At 33.1% G+C, this 20209-nt stretch overlaps 1 protein-coding gene and 1 non-coding gene across 2 annotated transcripts; one reads left to right on the forward strand and one right to left on the reverse strand.

Moving 5' to 3' along the window:
- Nucleotides 1-343: 343 nt before the first annotated feature.
- On the reverse strand, nucleotides 344-5004 carry LOC143180063 (uncharacterized). The gene is made up of 8 exons (XM_076379589.1): nucleotides 4849-5004; nucleotides 4009-4089; nucleotides 3880-3928; nucleotides 3721-3811; nucleotides 3338-3466; nucleotides 3010-3215; nucleotides 722-2941; nucleotides 344-478 (listed from the first exon to the last, which is right to left on the reverse strand). The coding sequence occupies exons 1-8, from the start codon at nucleotides 5002-5004 to the stop codon at nucleotides 420-422; spliced, it is 2991 nt and encodes a 996-aa protein (XP_076235704.1). The 3' UTR covers nucleotides 344-419.
- Nucleotides 5005-6054: 1050 nt separating this feature from the next.
- Nucleotides 6055-6127, forward strand: Trnav-cac (transfer RNA valine (anticodon CAC)). Its single transcript has one exon. It is a non-coding gene; the product is annotated as a tRNA-Val (tRNA).
- The last annotated feature ends 14082 nt before the right edge of the window (nucleotides 6128-20209 follow it).

The raw sequence follows: 20209 nt of genomic DNA on the forward strand, positions 1-20209 counted from the left end.
CAAAAATTAAATTTTTAATACCAGGAAATGTGTACAAAGAACAATAGTATCAAACATCTGAATATTCTTTAAATAAACAGAAAATTACAATTTGATTCAATTCATACGTAACGTACGAAGATTAAATTATTACTTTTTTTATATTTTTAATGATCATAATCGCATTAAAACAGAACTTCATAATCCAAAGATGATCTCTGTTTCTTTGTTTAAATTTTCTAATTTTAATAAACATACAAATCTAGAAGATTGTGGAAAGCATTTAATACAATCTCTTCTCTGAATACAGAGATCGAAAATGCTTACTTTAATTATTGCAAAGAACCCATAATAAATAATTTTATTTTTACGTACCTCACTGAAATATAATAAAAAAATATACGCAATAAATGTTGTACGTATTGAGATATTTAGCAGTCTCATTTTCGGTAAAATACTGCTTGGTTTCTCACATAAGCATCGTTCACAAGCGAATGTTCTATAAAACCAAAAAAACGATCTTTATTAGGAAATTAGATTATATAATTATTAACACATTGAGTCCTGCGTGAATCATCGGTCAGATTGACCAAAAAGAGTACGTAATCAATGCAAAAACTTGAACCAACAGTGACCCAAACTATGTTAATGAAAAATGATTTGTATTTGGCGCATCACTCAACATGTTAATAAATTTTTATTAGTGCAATGTGTATAGACAAATTTACTCATTGAATATTACCATGTGAAGATCGATAACGTTGCTTTTTCCAATTAATGCTATCATCCGCCTTTTGCAAGTTAATCGCGACGTCTTCGCACTTATCATTTCTAATTTCTATTAGATTTTGTTTCGGGACGTGAATCTCGCAGAGATTCGAGGAATTCTCAACACACTGTGTGTTAGACGAACATCCTTGTCGATACAAAACCACTTTCTTGGGATGCGGACATTTTTCGTAAGAAATGTTCGAATGTTTCAAATCTTGCTGCTTTAAGTAAACTACATTGTTCTGCTCTCGTGCCGGAACAAGTATAATTTTTTGGTCTGATTCCTTGGGGCATGACACAACGTGATAATTAACGTTAGGGTTAATTACTTCTACGTTATCAACGGTGGCTACGTGACGATTATCTTGCACGTATATTGGTATCCTCTGGGCTTGAGAATCATTCTCAACAGCCAAATACTTAATTGGTTGCTCCTCGAGCACCACAGTATTTCCTATGCACTGACTGTTGGTAAATCTCACTTGTGGTTCACGCTCTTCCACGGGTAATAATTGCAAGTTCTGCACACCCTTCAATATACCAACGTTGCTAATATCTTCCTCACAGCATCGTCTGTTTTGTTGAATTCGAGGATTTTTCATTTTAGTTGGTCTGTTGTCAGAGGAACAACTTGAAGTATTGAAACTCTTGCAACGATCCAAAACTACGTAACAAACTTTTTCATCCTTATCATGACATTTTTTATTATTTTCGTACTTAGGATGTTGTTGCACCTTTCTTAATAATACTTTCTCGTAAGCGGGTTCTTGCCGCACCTGTACATTTTCTAATTGCGATACATTTGAATTCTTAAATGTTTGGCTGTTGTGATTTGAGTTGTCAGAATTTTGCGAGCAATGAAACGGTCGATAATAGCTTGCCGATGTCTTCTGACAATTTCTATGCATCGTGCAAACGTTCCTCGTAGATTTTTCTTGCTGCTGAGGATGGTTTTTCCTCACTACGCAGATATTAGAACTTTCTGATGCTCCATCTGAAATTAAACTGTTTAGGTGCAAACAGTGGCTTATGTTACGTGAATCCTTCTTCGTAAACATTATAGTTTTCTGTACTGCAGGATTTCCATTTTTCTTACTATTATGTGGAAAAATGTTGTTAGCGTTAATATTTTGTAATTGTTGTTTGGAATCTATTTGCGGACAATTCTTAATGAAGAGTACTTCATCATTGCGTAGACTCGGCGAAGCTATTACACAAGTCTGAACCTCTATATCTTCTGTACCAATATCATTCAATATTGCATTTGCTGCAGCCGTCGTTTCCAATCGTTTTAATTTTTCATCTACATTTCTTTTCACTAAATCTGAACTGAAAAGAATGTTTTGTTTTGGTGGTAAATGAAATAGTTCCTCTTGGGATTCGTCGTTGATATTGGTTGACTCTTGAAATATATTCACTTGATCGTTAATAGTTGCAGCGTTATTGCGTCTTCGAAGTATTGCAGGAATATGCTTTAAATTCTTTGCTTTGATTTGATTGGAAGCTTTCAGCATGTGTTTTCCTGAATATCTCTTTGCTGCAGTATTTAATGAATGCATTGATTGTTTGTGTTGAGTCTTATTTTTTGTTAGCTTTCTAATAGTAATATCGTTAGATATTTCTGCCTGATTTGTGAAGAAGAGAACGTGCTTATTTCGATCTTGTTTCTCTGCCTTTTCGGTATTATTCAAGTAAGCAGGAATAAAATCTTCAAAACATGTGTTACTGTCATCTTTACACGTGGAAGTACTAGCACGATTCACATCGAGAGACGTGAAATCAGTTAAATCATCATCAGATTCTAAGTCACTCAGTTTCTTCATCTGTTCCAATTCTATAGTATTTTCTACTTCTACAGGTCTATTTACTCCGTTTAACAGCGATAAATCAAATAATAAATGCGATTTGGAAACTTTGTTTCTTTTCCCATTCAAACAGAAACCTGGCTCAGGCGCCAAAAATAAATTTTCAGGTTCTTGGGAATTATTTTCTTCTTTATCGGTTTCTTTATGAATTAAAAGGTCAGAAGGGCAGTATGCACTTTCTGAAGGAATATCATTCTGAAGCGAAGATTGTGAATTTTCCCTTTCATTTAATAGTGTGCCACGTTTGATCATATCTCGTAAGAATTGACTATGAAATGCTTCAGCATACATGCTCCTCAGTCCTTTTTTTACAGTTATCAAAGGATCTGTACATTGTAAAAAGCAAAAGTTGATAATTAATTACGAAAATTTTACTGCAAGTAGAAAAAAGTACCTGCTATTAGTTGATCTAAAGAGTTATGCGCTTCTATATTTTCAGAAGCAACTGTAGCACAAAGTTCTTGATATCGCGAAAGCGCAGAATAACGAAAAGATTCAGGATTAGTTTTCTTTCTGTTTTCTGGTGATTTTTGCGGAAGTCCAACGGAATTTGTAGGGTCAACTGTTTCTACATAATCATGTTTTTGGCATCGTTTTTTTCTATGAAAAATAAATGATGTCTCCATAATTTCTTAATTCATTTTACATAACAATTTTGGATTTTCTTTAATAATTTAAATCTTTGATGTGAAAAGAGTTACTGAAAATTACCTGAGACTTACCCATCCACTTTACCCAAAACTGGACTTAAGCACTCATTTCCAGGTGGAGTTGGGTGTAACATATTTTGAATAGCAGAATCAAGTAATGACTCTTTGCAGTTTTCTTCACTATTATTTTCCACTATAATACTTCCAAAAAATTAAACAAAATTAATTAGAACAATTATTTTTTTTTTTTTAAATTAAAGCATTTAAATTACAATTGTACTCAATGAAGATCAACACTTCTTATTAAAAGTGGAACAAAAAAATGTAGAATAAAATATTTTTTATAGAAATTCACATTTTAAAAAAATCAATTTTAACGTTTTTTTTAATTCAACTTTAAGTTCAGTTTATTATTACTATTTTTTTGTTAATTTTCTGGTATAATTTTCACTTACTTCGATTTCGAGTCATAGCCCTGTAAAAGTTTTAACACATTTCCTTGTAAACGAGCATCATTGGTGTCATTCGAAGATAATTTCGTTTGAGCTGCAAATAATTATATCAATTAGTTAATGAATTTATAAACAAAAAATACGTATCATATTAATACATACATCTTCGTATTTCTTTTCCTGCAGCACCATTTCTATATATGCCGATTAACTAAAATGAAATAAAAATTAATTTCATTATAAACACTTTCTAATAGTTATTTTCTTTTCATAATAATTTGTTATTCTTACAGGTCTTGGAAGGATTCTGTTACATATCCTTTTTGAATTTCGCGGCTTATCTAATTTGCCCTTGATCTTCGTCTCTTTGTTCTGGAAGGAATTTTAGTGCAAATAATAATCGAGGAAAAAACATATAAGGTAGGTCAAATTTTTGAAAAATATACATATTCCTCCCGTATATCCGCAAAATGGTGTAAAAGCTTTACGAAATTACTCTGCCAGAAGATGTTTGGTTTCCTATTTTGCTGAAAAATGTTATTACAAAATTTCGACAGTGCTAGAGAGACCAACTTTAAAGTGTTACATTATAAATACAGGTTTTCATGTTGTATACTAAAGAGCTTTATTTATTGTAACAATAATTAAAAAAATAATAGTATTTCTATTCAGAGAATAGTTTCGGAAAGTAGAAAAGGACAATATTGTTGTTGTTTTCGCTCTCTTTATCTAATGCTTCATTCGATTTATCGATATTACATTAGGAGACGCGTACCTAGCTTTAACTTACGGATCTGTCTATTTCAATTTATGACATCCAAGTGTTAACCAAATAGATATTCCGATTTTTATTAAATACTTCATACATTTTCAAAAGAATATTAACTTAATTATATAATCCACATAAGACAATATCGTTCTTAAACTAATTAAGATACTTGATGACACGTATCGATTAATCCAACATAACCAAACGTACGATAAAGCATTGAAATGTTGCTACTGTCACACACGAACACATACACCTAGATTGAATTTTATAGTCAAACGAAATTTACAGATTTAAAAGGAAATATATGGCTTTAGTAGTCAAACTCTCTCAATAGTCATAACAAATGTGTACATCGATACCTTCTTCGATTTGAATAGCCTCTGATGTAGGTCTGTCAGATCCCTCTTACGTTTTTTCTTCTTCGTTCGAATCTTTCGTTCCTCTCGAACAGTTTTCTTTCGTTCGTCGTCTGAGCTATCACTGTCTGCGTTGTCGTAGATCACTTTTCTGCCCATTTTGCAATGTCTGTAGCCTGTAGTGGAATTACGTTCCGATCATTAGATCGACACACGTAGCAATGTTTGTTTACTTTTCGTTACCTCGTCGCTTCTTACGGTGCTACTCAAGTGTATCACGTGCAATGACAATATCGATATATTTTGTCTCAAGATAATTAACAGAGCGACTTGTTCTGCTATTGGCATTAAAACTACACTAATTTTTTTTTTTTAAACACTCTTCTGGATTCAATAACGTATCGGTAAGTCAAATCTTCGTCGCAAGTAATGATCATCATTAATAGTAAATAATTAGTGTTTTATGTTAAAGAATTATGTTGAGTATTTCAATAGTATACTGATATATTATAATCACATCAAATGTGATGCAATAAATACCTGTAAAAGATTAATGTCCTCAAATTATGATATTTGAGTGTACATAATATGATGTGAAAAATACCGAATGAGTTAGGAACGTTAATGCTAACATTATTATTGCTGGAACTGACATATCAATGCTTCTTTGTGTAATATTTTTTTATTTAATTTTTGTATATTAAATAACAATTCTTATTTTGAGTACAACTTTCAAGTAAATACATTTTTGTTTAATGTGTTCCAAGTATAGGTCCATGTAGACTTGAACTACAACGGAAGTCAAACAAAATCCTATAATTTATAAATATTACAAATGAATTTAGAGATAGTTTTTACTTAAAAATTGTGAGATAATTTAGTAACAAGATTTTTTTATAAATTTTCCAAGGACACATTTGTGTATTATAATTTTTATATCCAATGTGACATATATTTGATTACCACACAGTCTCGCTTTTCTTTATTCTTGGGTTAAATTACCTTTTATATAAATTACATATTTAGAGTAACTTGAAAAATTTAAGTTCATATTCAAGTTCAAAATGTATACATATTGAAGGTATAAACGTGTTATATTTTAGACCATTTTTATACTGTTATGCATACAAAAAATATATACGTATAATTTTGATAAATAGACTATGACTCGATTTGAAATTTGATGTTAAACACACGACTTACATCGAAGTTTCCGTAGTGTAGTGGTTATCACGTGTGCTTCACACGCACAAGGTCCCCGGTTCGATCCCGGGCGGAAACAATTTTTCCTTTTTCACATTTACTTTTCTTTTATTATTTTATTTAAGTAATATTTTAGAATTAATATCACATTCAATTTTATACATATATTCAATTTAAAAATAAAATTGAAAAATCTCAACTTATTCTGATCCCAGTTCAAATGAATTACATATGCCATCTAATGGAAAAAGTGCATATCTCTTCAAGCATTGTTACCGATAAAGGGTAAAGAAACGTATTTTAACAGTATCATCACAGACGAATATACAGGATAGACTAGACTAGCAATGCTTTTCTTTGTACCTTACTTTTGAGGCTCTAAAATTAATTATCATTTTTGTGTCACACTCAATGTTAGCAGCTGTGCATCAAATAAGAGTGCAGCGCTATGAGTAGTAGAGTTCAAAATTTGAGCAAAAACTCAGTGATTGTCCAAGATGACCACTGGTCAGGGAAGTCCGGGGGTCATGGGTGGTCCAATGCCCAGGGTGATCCGAGGTCCAAGGAGGTCCAGCTCCCAGGAGTCCCTCCAGGATCCCCAGGGAGGTCCGCACCCGCCGGAGGACCCGCGGCAAGTGAGAAACTCGTGCTCCTGCAGCGGTATTTATACAGTCTTGAGGAAGAAGGGGAACCAATCAGAAAAGGAATTTTGAGACTGATCTAACGAACAATATTTTGCGAAAGTTGATACTTTCTATAAAATAATCATCATATCAAGAATATCTGGTCCGTATATTGTTAATAATAATAGTACACAGTGACGTTTGCAAATTATTAACATTTACAATTGTTAGTTAATAAATGTGGAAACTATTAACTTTTCACAAATTATTCTTCGTACGATTAATCTTGCAATTCTAACAAAGTTAATAACAAATTGTTATTAACAATATGTAATGCCAGTTTTGCATTCGAATGCGTACCCTCTCCCGCCATTTATCAATTTCGGCAGCCATATTTGTATTTCGAACTGCGCGCGCCGTCATTTCTGCTTGGAACGCGCTGCTGGTCGGACGTGTGCACCTCTCCCAATGTTAAACATGTTTAATCCTGTTTTTGGCGGTTATCAACTGCTTCTAAGGGTATGTGTTCTTAATTTGAGTATAGTAGCATTGATTTATCGAAAAATTTGTAATGGCTTCGGTTATTTTTACGTATAATACTTGTTTAAAAAATTTCGGTTCTTTGACGCTCAATCGTCCAAGTACCCAGTGACACATTTAAGATAATATTGTCTTTTATTTTAATAAATTCATGTAGATGTAACACATTTCGAGTTTCCACTTAGATATCTTTTGTAGTCAAGTTTAGTTGATATATCATCTATTTTCTTCAGTATTTTCATATATTTTCCGCGAGAATTATGTGTGCGTGTGTGTGGGAAGGAGGATAGAAGATCCTCCAGAGAAGGGATAACGTATAGCAAAATGGCGGAAACATTCAAAAGACATTTTTACAGATATTAATAGAAGTCATTAATTTAAGATGTGTTTTAGAGACAGTTGTTATGTTCTCACAGTTTTTAGAGTTAAATATAGATAGTCTCCTGTATGTATTACTAATTTTTATAGTACATATTTTGTGTTTTATATCATAGGTGCATGATCGACTACGCAAATCGAACGAGATTCTTGCGATTCTCGAAGCTGCGCACGCAGTTCTCCTCGAAATGAAAGGACGCCGGACTGAAGAACTCAGCGCAAAAGTAAGTTTTTTACTATTTTCTTTTGTATTATTGCAGAATTTATAGGATTTTTGCATACTTCTGAAATATATTAGCTTTTTTCGTGTTATGAGTAAGAAAATTATATAAATCTTTTAATATATCTGTGAATATTGTGAAATATTCGAACCTGATTTTCGATTAATGGACACGCAGATTTTTAACGTACGGAAAATGTCGATAAAGTGCTGTGAAATAGAGTATGAGCGAATTAGTTTACTATTTTAGTTAGGTTCTATGATTTTATTACCTTTGTAGGTATCTGGCTTCTGTAGAAGTTCCTGGATTGTAAATATTCAAAATACAGAAATTAGTGGCTTTTGGAATTTTCAAAGCAATAAAATCTTACTCATCTCGAAAGGATAAGACGGCTTGGTAACCTTGCAAATATTAGTGTAAGTATACCTACAGTATCTATTAACATCGAATTACTTGTATTTATTATTGTTGCTTACTCTTATGTCTTAAGCAATTCTATTTAACATTAGTCAAATTTAATATTAGTTAAATTGAATTAATTTAACATTAACATTAATTAACATTTAACATTATTATTCAGTAATTCTCTATTAAGAATTTAATCAATATTTCAACAAAATTTTCATTGATTTTCGTGATTGTATTTTGTTATCTATACATACAGTTTATATTAGATTACATATTAGTGTCTATCTACATCTAAATATATTTATTTTGAATTTATGTGTTTCTTGTTACAGATTTCGTATTGGAAACGAAACGAAAGGGATTGCTGCATAATATCTTCGTTTTGGTTTCATGGCGCCGGAACGTGAAGAATAATGTAAGTACTATTTTACTTTAATGACACTTTAAATAAATGAGTTTCAGATTGGAAGTTTAAAATTTAGAGGTTTGCAAATTTAGAAATTTGAGATTTTGAAAAATGATTTTCTAATATTTTGGTTATTTTGTTTCAGACCCAGCAGACATCCCCTGGGTAATTCGTCGAGCTGCCGTCATTCCGTGGGTGTTAAGGTAACGCATGTTTTTGCTTCCTCCAGTCATTCAATCATGTCGTAGGACGCAAAGGTCTGAAGCGACACGGGTGACTGGTTGTATTTTTTTGTTTTGTGAGCATAGTGATCACGCGTATAGATTTATACTCGTGAGTAGTGACATTTGTTTTTGTGTAATATATTTGTTTAGCTCAGGTTAGGGTCTTCTTGTACGCCGCGTTTTTCAATTAAATGAATATTCTATTTGATTGAAACTATATTAGGATGAGTATTAATAAAGTGATATGTCTATGAAAATGAAGGAGAAGTATGGAGGATATAATTTTCATGTAGTAATACATATAATAAAGTAGTATAGGTACTACATATAATATTAAAATAATATAATAGACTTAAAGTTTTCAAGGAATTTTCAAAATATTAGTCTTTTTATTAAAGTTCGATCTTTTCGGAAGAGATCATATATTTTATTTCATGTGCAAGAAGACATTCCGCGAGGAGTAGATTTCGTTGTCAAGTAATAAGCATGAACCACAATTTTCCTTTTTTTAGAAACTATACTTTGACGACGGAATCGCTCGAAATCTATTCAAAATTCTAAAATTTCTGAACCAGAATATGTACTTGCAATAAAGAATAGTCTCATTTTCTGAACAAAGAGAATTTCGAGTAGAGTCTTTGGTATAGTAAAGTGAATAACATTAGAGTCATTCTTTAGTCAAATATATAAAGATTAGAGTTATTTTTTTGTCAAGAAAGTTTTTATATATTACAATTATTTAAATTAAAGGTGATACGAGAAATTACACCGTTAGAGTTTCTGTATTAATAATTTCTTTAGCTTAGGATTTTCAGGTACCAATCCCGTACTCATTGCATTCGACTCATTCACGTGCCCAGGTGCTACTTGAGTGGGTGGAAGCGATGGGGCACGATGATCTAGTTTTTAAGACTTTAATATTATGTTTTAGCGACTGGTACTGTGTTAATGTATCATGCACGACGTATTTTCCACTTTGCGTGTGTGTGTGGTTAGGTAGTGGAACTGCGTCGGTTCTTTATCTAATAAGTAGCATTACAATGTACATATTCCTTTGCTATGTTTGATACGTATAGTTAACACCTTATGGGATATGTACATCAAATTTTAATAGTATGTGCTTAGTTCATACATCGATCGCTTAACGTACAAACGTTGCATGTCCACCTTTGGTCAAGTTTATAATCTTATATTATAAATATGTTTTATATTATAAAATCTCAAATTTGACCACAAATGGACATACATCGTTTATGCATTAAACCATCGACATACAACATAATAAAAAAGTTACTATGTTACAAATCAATTCAAGTAATTGTATCATACTTGAATTTAAGCTATTAGTTTATAAATTATTACTCGTTTTCTTATAATTTATATAAAACACGCAATGGTCACTAGCCTTTGCCAGTCGATTTCAGGATAATGGTACGTACTTTAGAGTGTGCTTGTTGTGTGTCAAACTCGGGTGACGGAGACATCCCGGGATGTTCTCTCTAGTGTAGGCCCTTGCACCCGGGTGTCAGGTGTGAGAACCGTGGAGTGAAAGAGGCGGGGGTGGGGGGCCGAGGGTTGTTGGTGTGATTGTCTTTTTGCGATTTTTTAAATATACGAGAGAGATAGGCAGGTAGTTTACCTTCTGGTGTGAATGCTAGATGTAAGTAGGCAGGGCCAGAACAGGTCATCACAGTTTCTCTGATCGGATAGACGTATTCTTGGTTGGTGGCTTGTTTCTGGGATTAATCCATTTGAAGAGTCGAAGTGAATCTGGCGCAATGGAGCATGCCATTGCCCCAATTTCTCCTTTGGTTCTTTAAATTCAGCGACATTGCACTAGGGTCGCTGAGTCGCGATCGGAAGGATAGGTTCGAACGTTGTGCTTGAGATTCTGTACGTGTGCACGAACAGTAGTTCCTTGGAAGTCCTGAACTCCCACGAAATTGCTGGTCATGTGCTCGTGATGTGCCTGAGTTCGAGAACTTTAGTGTTTTCTCGATTTTTGGGAGTCTTGAGCACCTAGGCTTAAGTTTCAGCTGGGTGGACAGCCCGAAGAAAAGAAGAGGCTATGCCGAAGAGTCCTTGCAAGAATGGGAAACTACTAATGGCTCGCCATCCTTGAATGGGGAGTCATTCTTGTTGCTACTTTGTCACTATGCTCATTTGTAGTTTTATAGTAGTAGTAGTATTTAGTAGTATATAGTAATTGTATGACTTGACCACCCTTAATTGGCAAAATCGCGATTTGAATTAGAGTTGCGTAAAATATTCAGTTCGGGTTAAATTAGAGTTGCGATCAATTAATCGCGGTTCACACATACCTAAAATTACACATAGATTCTTTGTGAAAATGCAAAGCCAAATATTTTTAACTGTGTAGTTTTAATATCAAATAGCTCTTATGATTTTTTAATTAAATTTTGATTCAAGAATGTCTAAATATTTTAATTTATTTGTAATGTTTTTTTGAAAAAATAGATACTTTTATAGTTTAAAAAAGTTTTCATTTTATACACAAAATTCTTGTGTGGATTAACACTTTCCTCGTAGGAATTGCTCGTATCTCATTGTGTCATGTATTAATTCAGTGAATAAGTTTTTGTTGCAGACTTTTTCTCATAAAAGACAGATTTAGAAACAAAGAGAAATCTAAAAAATTGAAGGAATATGAAATGGAATTTAATTAACTCGAAAACGAAGTGCACTACCCATTTAGAGTACATGAATGGACCAACTTACTATGGAAAATCTGAGAGTAAGTAAAAAACAAATAATTAAAAAAATAGCTAGATGATTTTAAAAAAAGCTTCTCCCGTTGTATAGTTTTAACTTAATTGTTTAGTAATCATGTTGGAAAAGAATGCACACAAAATCAATATTTTTTCACAACAAAAAATAAAGCACTGTTGAACTTACAAGATTTGTAGTTATCGTGCAATTTAGAACAAAAGACTCGCAATACCATGCATAGAATTTTAATACATAACTAAATTTCAATTTTTAGTTAAAATATTCTTGTACAAGTTCGATTATTAGTTCGATGAGTTACAATACCAAATTCAGAGTAAAAAATCAATGTTCTGCTTTTGAATCTTTTATTTCCCTCAAAAGTTTGATGAAGAAGAATAACAGTATTTATAGAATTATTTTATTACATCATAACATAGACCATTAAATCTTTCCATAAAAAGATATATTTACTTGCTCATAAAATAACAAAGTTAAGGAATGAGCCTTGCCTCGATTAGTTATGACTTTCTGAATCCATTCACCTGTAATCCATTGTGTCTATCGTGTCTCTGTAAGTTAACAACATAAAACTTCTATTTATTCCACTGATTTCAATTACTCTTTTATTTATATTACTAGACAAACCTATACGTATATCTGAAATGAAGATAAAAATATAGTTTAACGAAAACAATACTTCAATAATTCCTTCTTTATCGAACAAGTGTCATAAATATCTATGTAATAGACTCAAAGTTGAGCTGGTCAATATAACTACATGTTTTGTATTTTTTAACGATGTTGTAGAGTACGTAAAAATTGTCACAAATTTCCATGTACTATCTATGAATTTCAATTTTAAATAATTTCCAACAAAAAACACGTCCAACATAAGTAACTACTGCTATCTTTGAGCTACTTTCTCTAATACTATTTTTCGTAAACTAACAACATATAATTTATATACATATGTGTATGTATCTATTACTTAACAATTAACTTCATGTCCGCGTCTTTTTCCCTTATTTGCTGTCGTACCTAGCATACTCTAACAGAAAATGTAGGTAATTGAAGGATTTTTCGATAAATATTTAACTTAATCCTCGCATGATAGACCGTAGTGGCTAGTCCCATAGGGTCGCACGTGACCCATACTAAAAGCATCTATGTATGTACATATATGTACGCTTTCCACCTGAAAGCGAACATACAAGCGTACATACATATTCATTTTATTTGCATTATTTTTTTAGTTTTTTATTATTATTATCATTATCATAATGAAGTTTAGTAAGAAACAAGAAACTAGTCTGACAGTGAGTTGTACGCTAATATTCAGACTTCAGAGGAGTTATTGTCAATTCAGCCTCGTCATGCGAGCGTTAATGAAAGATTTCAAAAACTCACTAATTTATGAAGGGTTATATAATTTTCCGACATTTGTTCATAGCGTCCATTTTTTCACCCGGAGGACATCCAGGTATTACAGTTATCTCCGTCCGCGGACCGCGAAAAATAGTAGGCTTACGGATAAAAGGGCACACTGCCGTTTTTATCAAGCACAAAAACAGCAGAAAAAGTCCGACGAAGTTCCTCATCGTCTGTAACATAAACTGCGTGTTAATCTAATTAAAATTTTGTTAAGCAATGCTCCTTGTTTTTGGGATAGAGAATTATACTTGAATTTCTCAAAAAGACTCACTGTTCAAAGGAGCAGAAACGTTCTTACGTAATGTTTCCAATGTTTGCACGCAACTACTGACTAACTCAGTTTCATGTTGTTTCCTGAATAGTCCAATTAGTTCACGTAGACTGAAGTCAATGAATGATGAATATTCGATACAGTTCATGTAAAATATTGAGGAAGGTCAGATAAGTGCCCGTTTTAGGAATTTGCTATCGACTTCAAATTTTGCGCGGACTACCCTTTTGAGGAAGTAGTTCTACTAATGTACTTCTAGAGGAAATTCTTCGATATTGTATCGGCTTTTGAGTCATCGATATGTTGATATTGACCATCATTTCTTACTTTTTTTCTCGTGAGAGGATTTTTGATAATCAGAGTGTGAATATGCTACAAGTTTCCATTTCTCAAAATGCAATGAGTCAAAAGGTCGTAATATTTTCTTTTTCTTTCCATTTTTATGTAATTAGATTTATTACTAGCATAATTCTACTATATTGTGAAATTCTACTTACTACTTTTTCGTTACTTCTATTTTTCTTTTCGTATGAGTTTTTGCTGTAATTTTTGCCGATATGTGGAATTTTGTAATTGTAGTTAAAAAATCATGTTTTGCTTTCAAATCTTTTATTTTTAATGAAAAATTAGCGAATAAAAATAGCATAAGTATACAGAATTGTTTTATTAGATTATAATATGAAATTATGTGTAAGCACAATTACAAAGTAAGTCTTGCCATTATCAGTCTTGACTTCCTAAACAGATTCATCTGTAATCCATAATGTCCAGTTAGTCTGTAAAACAATAACATCTATTATTTTATCTATAATCTACACTCTATACCATTAATTTTAATTACTCAATTGTTTATATTAATACAAACAGAGCTGTAGTTTAAATATTAGAAAAAATAAAGACAAAATATAGTTATATTTATTGAACAAATATGCGTAATAGACTTAAAGTGAACGCAATCAACATAATTACTTAGAATTTCTCAGCGCTATTGTCGAGAATGTAAAAATTGACACAAATCTTCATTCACCATCTATGAAGTTGAATTTTAAATAATTTCCGACGAAAGACTGAATATCGTGGAAATTCATTTCGTCAGTTTCTCGTTTCCTAAGTTAAAATTTTTCTTAATAAATTTTTGAAGAAATAAAATGACCTCGGAAGTCAGAAGTAGGTACTATTGTTTTCTGTTTCACACATAGGTACACACTCAAAAAGATAGAACCTTTCTGAAGAAGGTGTATTGCATTTAGTGCTCCCTTCCTTCTTTATTTTCTATAGTACTAAGCACATTTTACCAGAAAAAGTAGCTAGCCAAATGATTTTTTGACAAATTTCTAATTTCACGAAGGATATCAAAAACTTACTCAGATTTTAAAATATTCGATTTGTCGACGACATATGTTCATGGAGTCCTTTTTCTGACCGAAGGGGCATTTAGGTGACCATTGGGGAGGGTCTATAACTTTGATGTTGATAAAAAATGGATTATAAACCTTACGAGGTACAGTTACATAAGGGTAAGGCGTCCTAGAATTGCACGCAGTCATCATCAGGCACAGCGACAGCAGTAAGAGCACAAAGTACTTCCTCATCGTATGCCACGGAATCTCTGTATAGATCTAATTAAAATTTGTTATATCAGTAGATTTTCGCTTTGAAAATAAAAAATTACACTTGAATTTCTTGAAAGCACTAACTGTTTAGAGAAACAGATACGTTTCCACGTGATGTTTTCAAGGGTCTGTAGATACTGACTGACTTGCCTCCACGTTCTTTCTTGACCTTGACTAGTACTCGTGCAGTTGTTAACCTTCACTTGTATTCACACTGTTCTTAACCTTCAGTTGTACTTACGTTCGTTTCATCTTAGCTAAGGTAAAATAAAAACGACAGATAACGAACATTCGATACAGCACGTCTGAAATGTTAAGATAGGTCAAGTAAGCATTCTATTTCAGGAATTTGCTATGAACTTCAAACTTTGCGCAGTGAAACAAGTTGTTTTGGATGCTTGAAATTGTAAGATTAGTCGAACGGAGAATAATATGCAAACGTCGGTATATCAGAGCGCGAGACTCTGAAATCGAATTGATTGTGGTAATACGTATATATGTCTACTTGTATATTTTATCTGCGATAATGCTACATAATAAATGCTTTGTATTTGCAACTATTTCTGTTTAACAATCCATAGAATGCATTTGTACAATTTAAAGTAATTATCCTCCGTTAGATGGCGCAGCATTGCACATTCATCTGTTTCTTTGTGCATCGATAACATCCACCCGAAAGTTTATCATAACATGGAAAGAATGTATAAGAAATATTTACAGTATTTACATTTAGAGATCGTCAATTGAGAAATACATTCAAATGTAAATTATACTGTAATTTGTTATTACATGATAAATTTACGTTCGAACAGTTTCTGCAAATTATCTATGGATTTAATATTTTTATCATCTGGTGGTACACTAGCACCTCAACACAGTATCGATAATGAATACATGTGCTTTATTTTTTAAATATCTTTTTTTCTTTTAAGCTAGACATCTCTGATTTTCGTTAATTAATTTCTCATTCATAAAATGACCAAAATATTTGATTTCTGTCGTTCGTTCCAAGTTCGTGCCAGGTAACTGTTTGTCATGGTCGTCGTATATTTTAAGTCTCACTTTATCGCCCGCGCGTAATTACGGTGCAAGTTTACGAGACTTGTGAGCCAGCCTTCAAGCCAAGACTCGAATTATACCGCGAAACGACTGGCTCGATGAGGCTGTTACATTTGACCTTTCCTTCTTCAGCATCTTTTTTTTTCCAGAGAATGTTTCTTCTAGATATGATGTATCTATTTTTGTCCTTTTATTGGATCATATGTAAATTTGAACATCTAAAAATGTATTTAGAACGCGATAAAGTCTTTTTTTTCTTTTTCCAGATCTCGATTTTTTAACAGCGTGAATAAAGAGAGGACAACGACGCTGTTTTTTTGCTGCAGTTTCATCATTTTTGGTGAGCAAAATTATTTATTGATGAAACTTTTGAATTATGTTTTAGACTATTTTTGTTTCAATTATATTTTTAAATATTTTGTGGTCATGCGAGAATTTAAAATGTTTGATGCATTAACATCGTTTCAAGATAAATTCTTGTCCTGACCCTGAAATGGTACACTGTTTTTTCGATCTCTCTCATGACACACTGGGTCTTCAGATTTAGCATGATTTTTACACATTTTGAATATGTAAAAAATTCTGTAAAAATTCATAGAGATATTTTCAAATGTAAAGTTCAAGATCGTAAAATTCAAATACTAAAAGAAATTAAAGAACACTTTTATTGGCAATTATTTTGTATTACAACAGCAGAAATCAGTATTTTGCTGGGGTCATTCAAGACTTCAGTGTACCATCCCAGGGTTAATTATAATGTTATAGTTTTCTGTATCTTATCTCCACTTGCCAAGATTCTTCAAGAGTGTTAACAAAAAATGGAGTCACTAATTTATTAATCATTTATAACTTCCTCCATGCAACATTAAAAGCTGCAAACACTAACTCAAAAACATTTTACACTTGTTAAACTTACATAGAATTGAATGATGGTAAATTAGTAAGAACTCCAAATTTCTTGTAACTACCAGTCACCATTACTGTTGGAATTTAACAAGACAGCACTGCAAATAGCACTTGCAGCGTACACAGTCTAGCGATCATTTATTGCTCAATTAAAATTAGCATGAGTCCTGGACTTTCTCGATCGAAGTCCCGAGCGAAAGTGACAAGTCAAACGAGTTAATACGTAATTAGCGAATCACTCATGGAACTCAAGCTTGCTAATCCCTCCAGAGGTTAGCTAATGGCTAGGGGCGATTTTCATCATTTGTAGATCATGCTATCTCGAGCCTGAAGTCACGTTGTCGCGTCGCGAATTTGCTAGAACCTTTGCATCTGTATATTTAATTAAAGGGGCAGAGAGATAGAGAGAGAGAGAGCGCGTAGACGTCTATAGGATAGTTCTTGGGTGGGTAAGAGGCTTGAAAGAGACTCGAGGAAGGACACGGTTTTGCCCTAATGAATGAGAATGTCGCTGTAGCTCGACGACCGACTCTTGAAGCGACAAAGTGTGTATCTTGAAGCTAGAACATCGCGTTTATTTCGCCTCCCGGCGAAAACGCTGTTGCACACCGCGTGGAACCTCGGATTTCAGTCGTCCTGCCCCGTAAGCGTTGAACTTACTCCTTTTTGCGAGCATCAGGCTGACCCTTAGCACGGGTTTTCTTGCTATAAATGTCGATGTTCTTCAGGAATTTATAGCGTGTAGCCTTGAACCAGCAGCCATTAGCTGTAATCGATTTGTATACGGTACGGAGGATTTATTTAGTGATTGTAAGTTCAAGACTGCGAGTTCTTAGTCGATTGCTGCAAGCAGGATCACCTAGGGGATCATCCAGAAATATTTCTCTAAGCAAATTTATATTTATTGCATGTGCCCAGTACTACAGAGGGTACTGCTCTGCAATTAAACTGATTTGCTGATTAATTACTTAATTATTAAATTCTGAACGATTAATTTTATTTAAAGAAAATCGATATGGATTTGTTGATCTTCTTTTTATGAAATTTTTTTTAAATTAATCTATTCTATCAACAGTAAATTAATATTTCATAATGTTTTTAGATTTATAGATTGGATTATAATTATGCAGCATATTTTGACTAGTTTTTTTATGTAAGCTATTCAACTACTCAAATTTTTTAATTTTCGATATTCAATGTGCCTAGATTTTTAATTCTTAATACTTTATGTATTCCCAATTTAAATATTCAAATAACTCAAGATTTCAAATATTCCAATAATTGAGTATCCACAATTTTTAATATTGAAATATTAAAGTTTTCAGGATGTTGATGTCCTTGTAGGTTTTTAAATTTTAATGCTCCAATTTCTGACACAGATTCACCTACTTTTTCTCCAGTAGTTTCTAAATTACATATCTGTATCTGGTTTCTTAGAAGTAACTATGACATTTATGATATTCCAAAATATTGATAACATCTTTTGAACTAAAATTCAACAGAAATAGTTTTATATTCTGCTTAGAAAATATTTCCTCAAGCTAGAGACACAAATATACATTCAGACTTCTCTGTAAAGAGCCCCGCGATGCGTGGTTTCATTTTTTTCTACAAAGAAGAAATTGAAGCGGTTTGGAAGCAAGTTCTTCAGTTGCATCGTCAAGCGGTGGGGAGTGGAAGAATGGGAGGAGGTGAATAGGAAACGCGGAGGGGGAAAAGACGGAGAGAGAGAAAGAGCACGCAATGGGAGTTTATGTAACTCGGGCATTAGTGACTGTGACGTCACGACGCCGCGACGCGATGCAACGGTTGCACACGGTCGATAGTGCAGTCAACTACTGCATTATACGCAGTCGACCCTACGGTCCATGAATTATATATGGGCAAAATTATCGCCCGCTAGATCGCCTGTGTTGGGAGAGTTAACTGACTGAGACCTAGTAGTAACCTTGCCTCAGAGTCTCGGCAAACTTGAATCGATCAATTTTAGCTGTAAGTCTGGAATCCTTAGATCAAATGATTACAAAGGTTTTATCATTTGCGCAGAGTGGTTCGCCGATTTACTTGAAGATTATTGTAAAAATAATTAGCGGATTTAATTTAAATCCTCTTAGAACTTGTAACAGCTTTAATTGTATGGATTCGGCATTAAAAGCCTTTAAAATTACTGGTAAAAGAGAACTAGAGTTTCTAGAATGCAAATTCATTTGCGAGTGAACTTCCAAATTTGGGTCAGGACATAACTTAATTTGGAAGTGCTTTTTAAGAGCTAGATATGTAGGTCTGGCGTGATAATTCTTCGATACAAGACAAGAAGAGGAGGTACATGTATGGAATCTCTAGGGATAGGATCAATGGTTCTGACCATCTGTGTTTGCCGAGTTGCACCTGACCTTTGGTAACCTTCATTTGATACATGAATATAGCATCTTTAACTTCATATTCAATTCTTGAGAAATTTGGAAAATTGTACCCTTGGAGGAAAGCAAAGATTGTATCATTCGTTTTGAACTTATTTTATTAATTCCTCAGAAGAATAGAATAATAGTGGATACGAGATCCACTTCTGTTGGAACCAGATAAATTTCAAACTGATTCTGTCAATTAAAATATAAAATCTTATTGGACATAACATTTATAATTTTGTTCATGATTGACAAAAGTCTTCGTCTCGTTGTACTCTAGAGCCTAGATATTAAAACTGATTGGCTACCAAAGTAAATATTCTGTTATTCACCTCAATTACCAATTGGTAAGGTTTAAGCTACATAACTGATCTTTAAAAGACCTACTTATGTGATGACGTGTGTCCCTTTTGGTCGATGGTGAACTTGCATATCCTGCCCTACCCTAACAATCATCTCACAATGTCCACATTATTTGTGTTGACTTTTGCAAGCATATAGGTATTAGCCATATCTAAATTTCTATAACAGATTCCAAACCTGAGAAACCCTACGTTCAATCTGTTAATCTTATGGCTCCTTTTCATACGTGATGGACCTACATGTCTTATCCTAACAATTCAATAATGTTCACATTACTTCTCCCTTCAAACCTCTTCTACTATTCCAAATTTCTGCATCAGACTATAATCTTGACATCCCAATTCAAATCTGACATCTAACTTCGGGAAACCACTAAAGAAACCACATCACTCACATTGATCCCCAGTAAGCTACATCCACCAGTTAACTCCAATTGCAACGCTACATCTATTTAATCTCCCCTCCATTAGATGCGCATCGCCACAGAATCGCCCTAAACAGCTCCAAGAAAAGGGCGATGTTACTCAAATCCTCCAAATCCACAAACACGAGGCGTTGATCCATGAAGTCGGTGAAACAGGAC

This window comes from Calliopsis andreniformis, chromosome 6, assembly GCF_051401765.1.
Source record: "Calliopsis andreniformis isolate RMS-2024a chromosome 6, iyCalAndr_principal, whole genome shotgun sequence".
Taxonomy (NCBI): domain Eukaryota; kingdom Metazoa; phylum Arthropoda; class Insecta; order Hymenoptera; family Andrenidae; genus Calliopsis; species Calliopsis andreniformis.

What these genes read in the sequence shown, in the direction of transcription:
- LOC143180063 (XM_076379589.1), bottom strand. Translation starts at nt 5,004, where the DNA reads ATGGGCAGAAAAGTGATCTACGACAACGCAGACAGTGATAGCTCAGAC. An exon ending in GGCTATGACTCGAAATCGAA is followed by an intron (nt 3,467 to 3,720) that starts GTAAGTGAAAAT and finishes ATTTTTTGGAAG; the next exon opens with TATTATAGTGGAAAATAATA. An exon ending in GTTTTGGGTAAAGTGGATGG is followed by an intron (nt 3,216 to 3,337) that starts GTAAGTCTCAGG and finishes TATTTTTCATAG; the next exon opens with AAAAAAACGATGCCAAAAAC.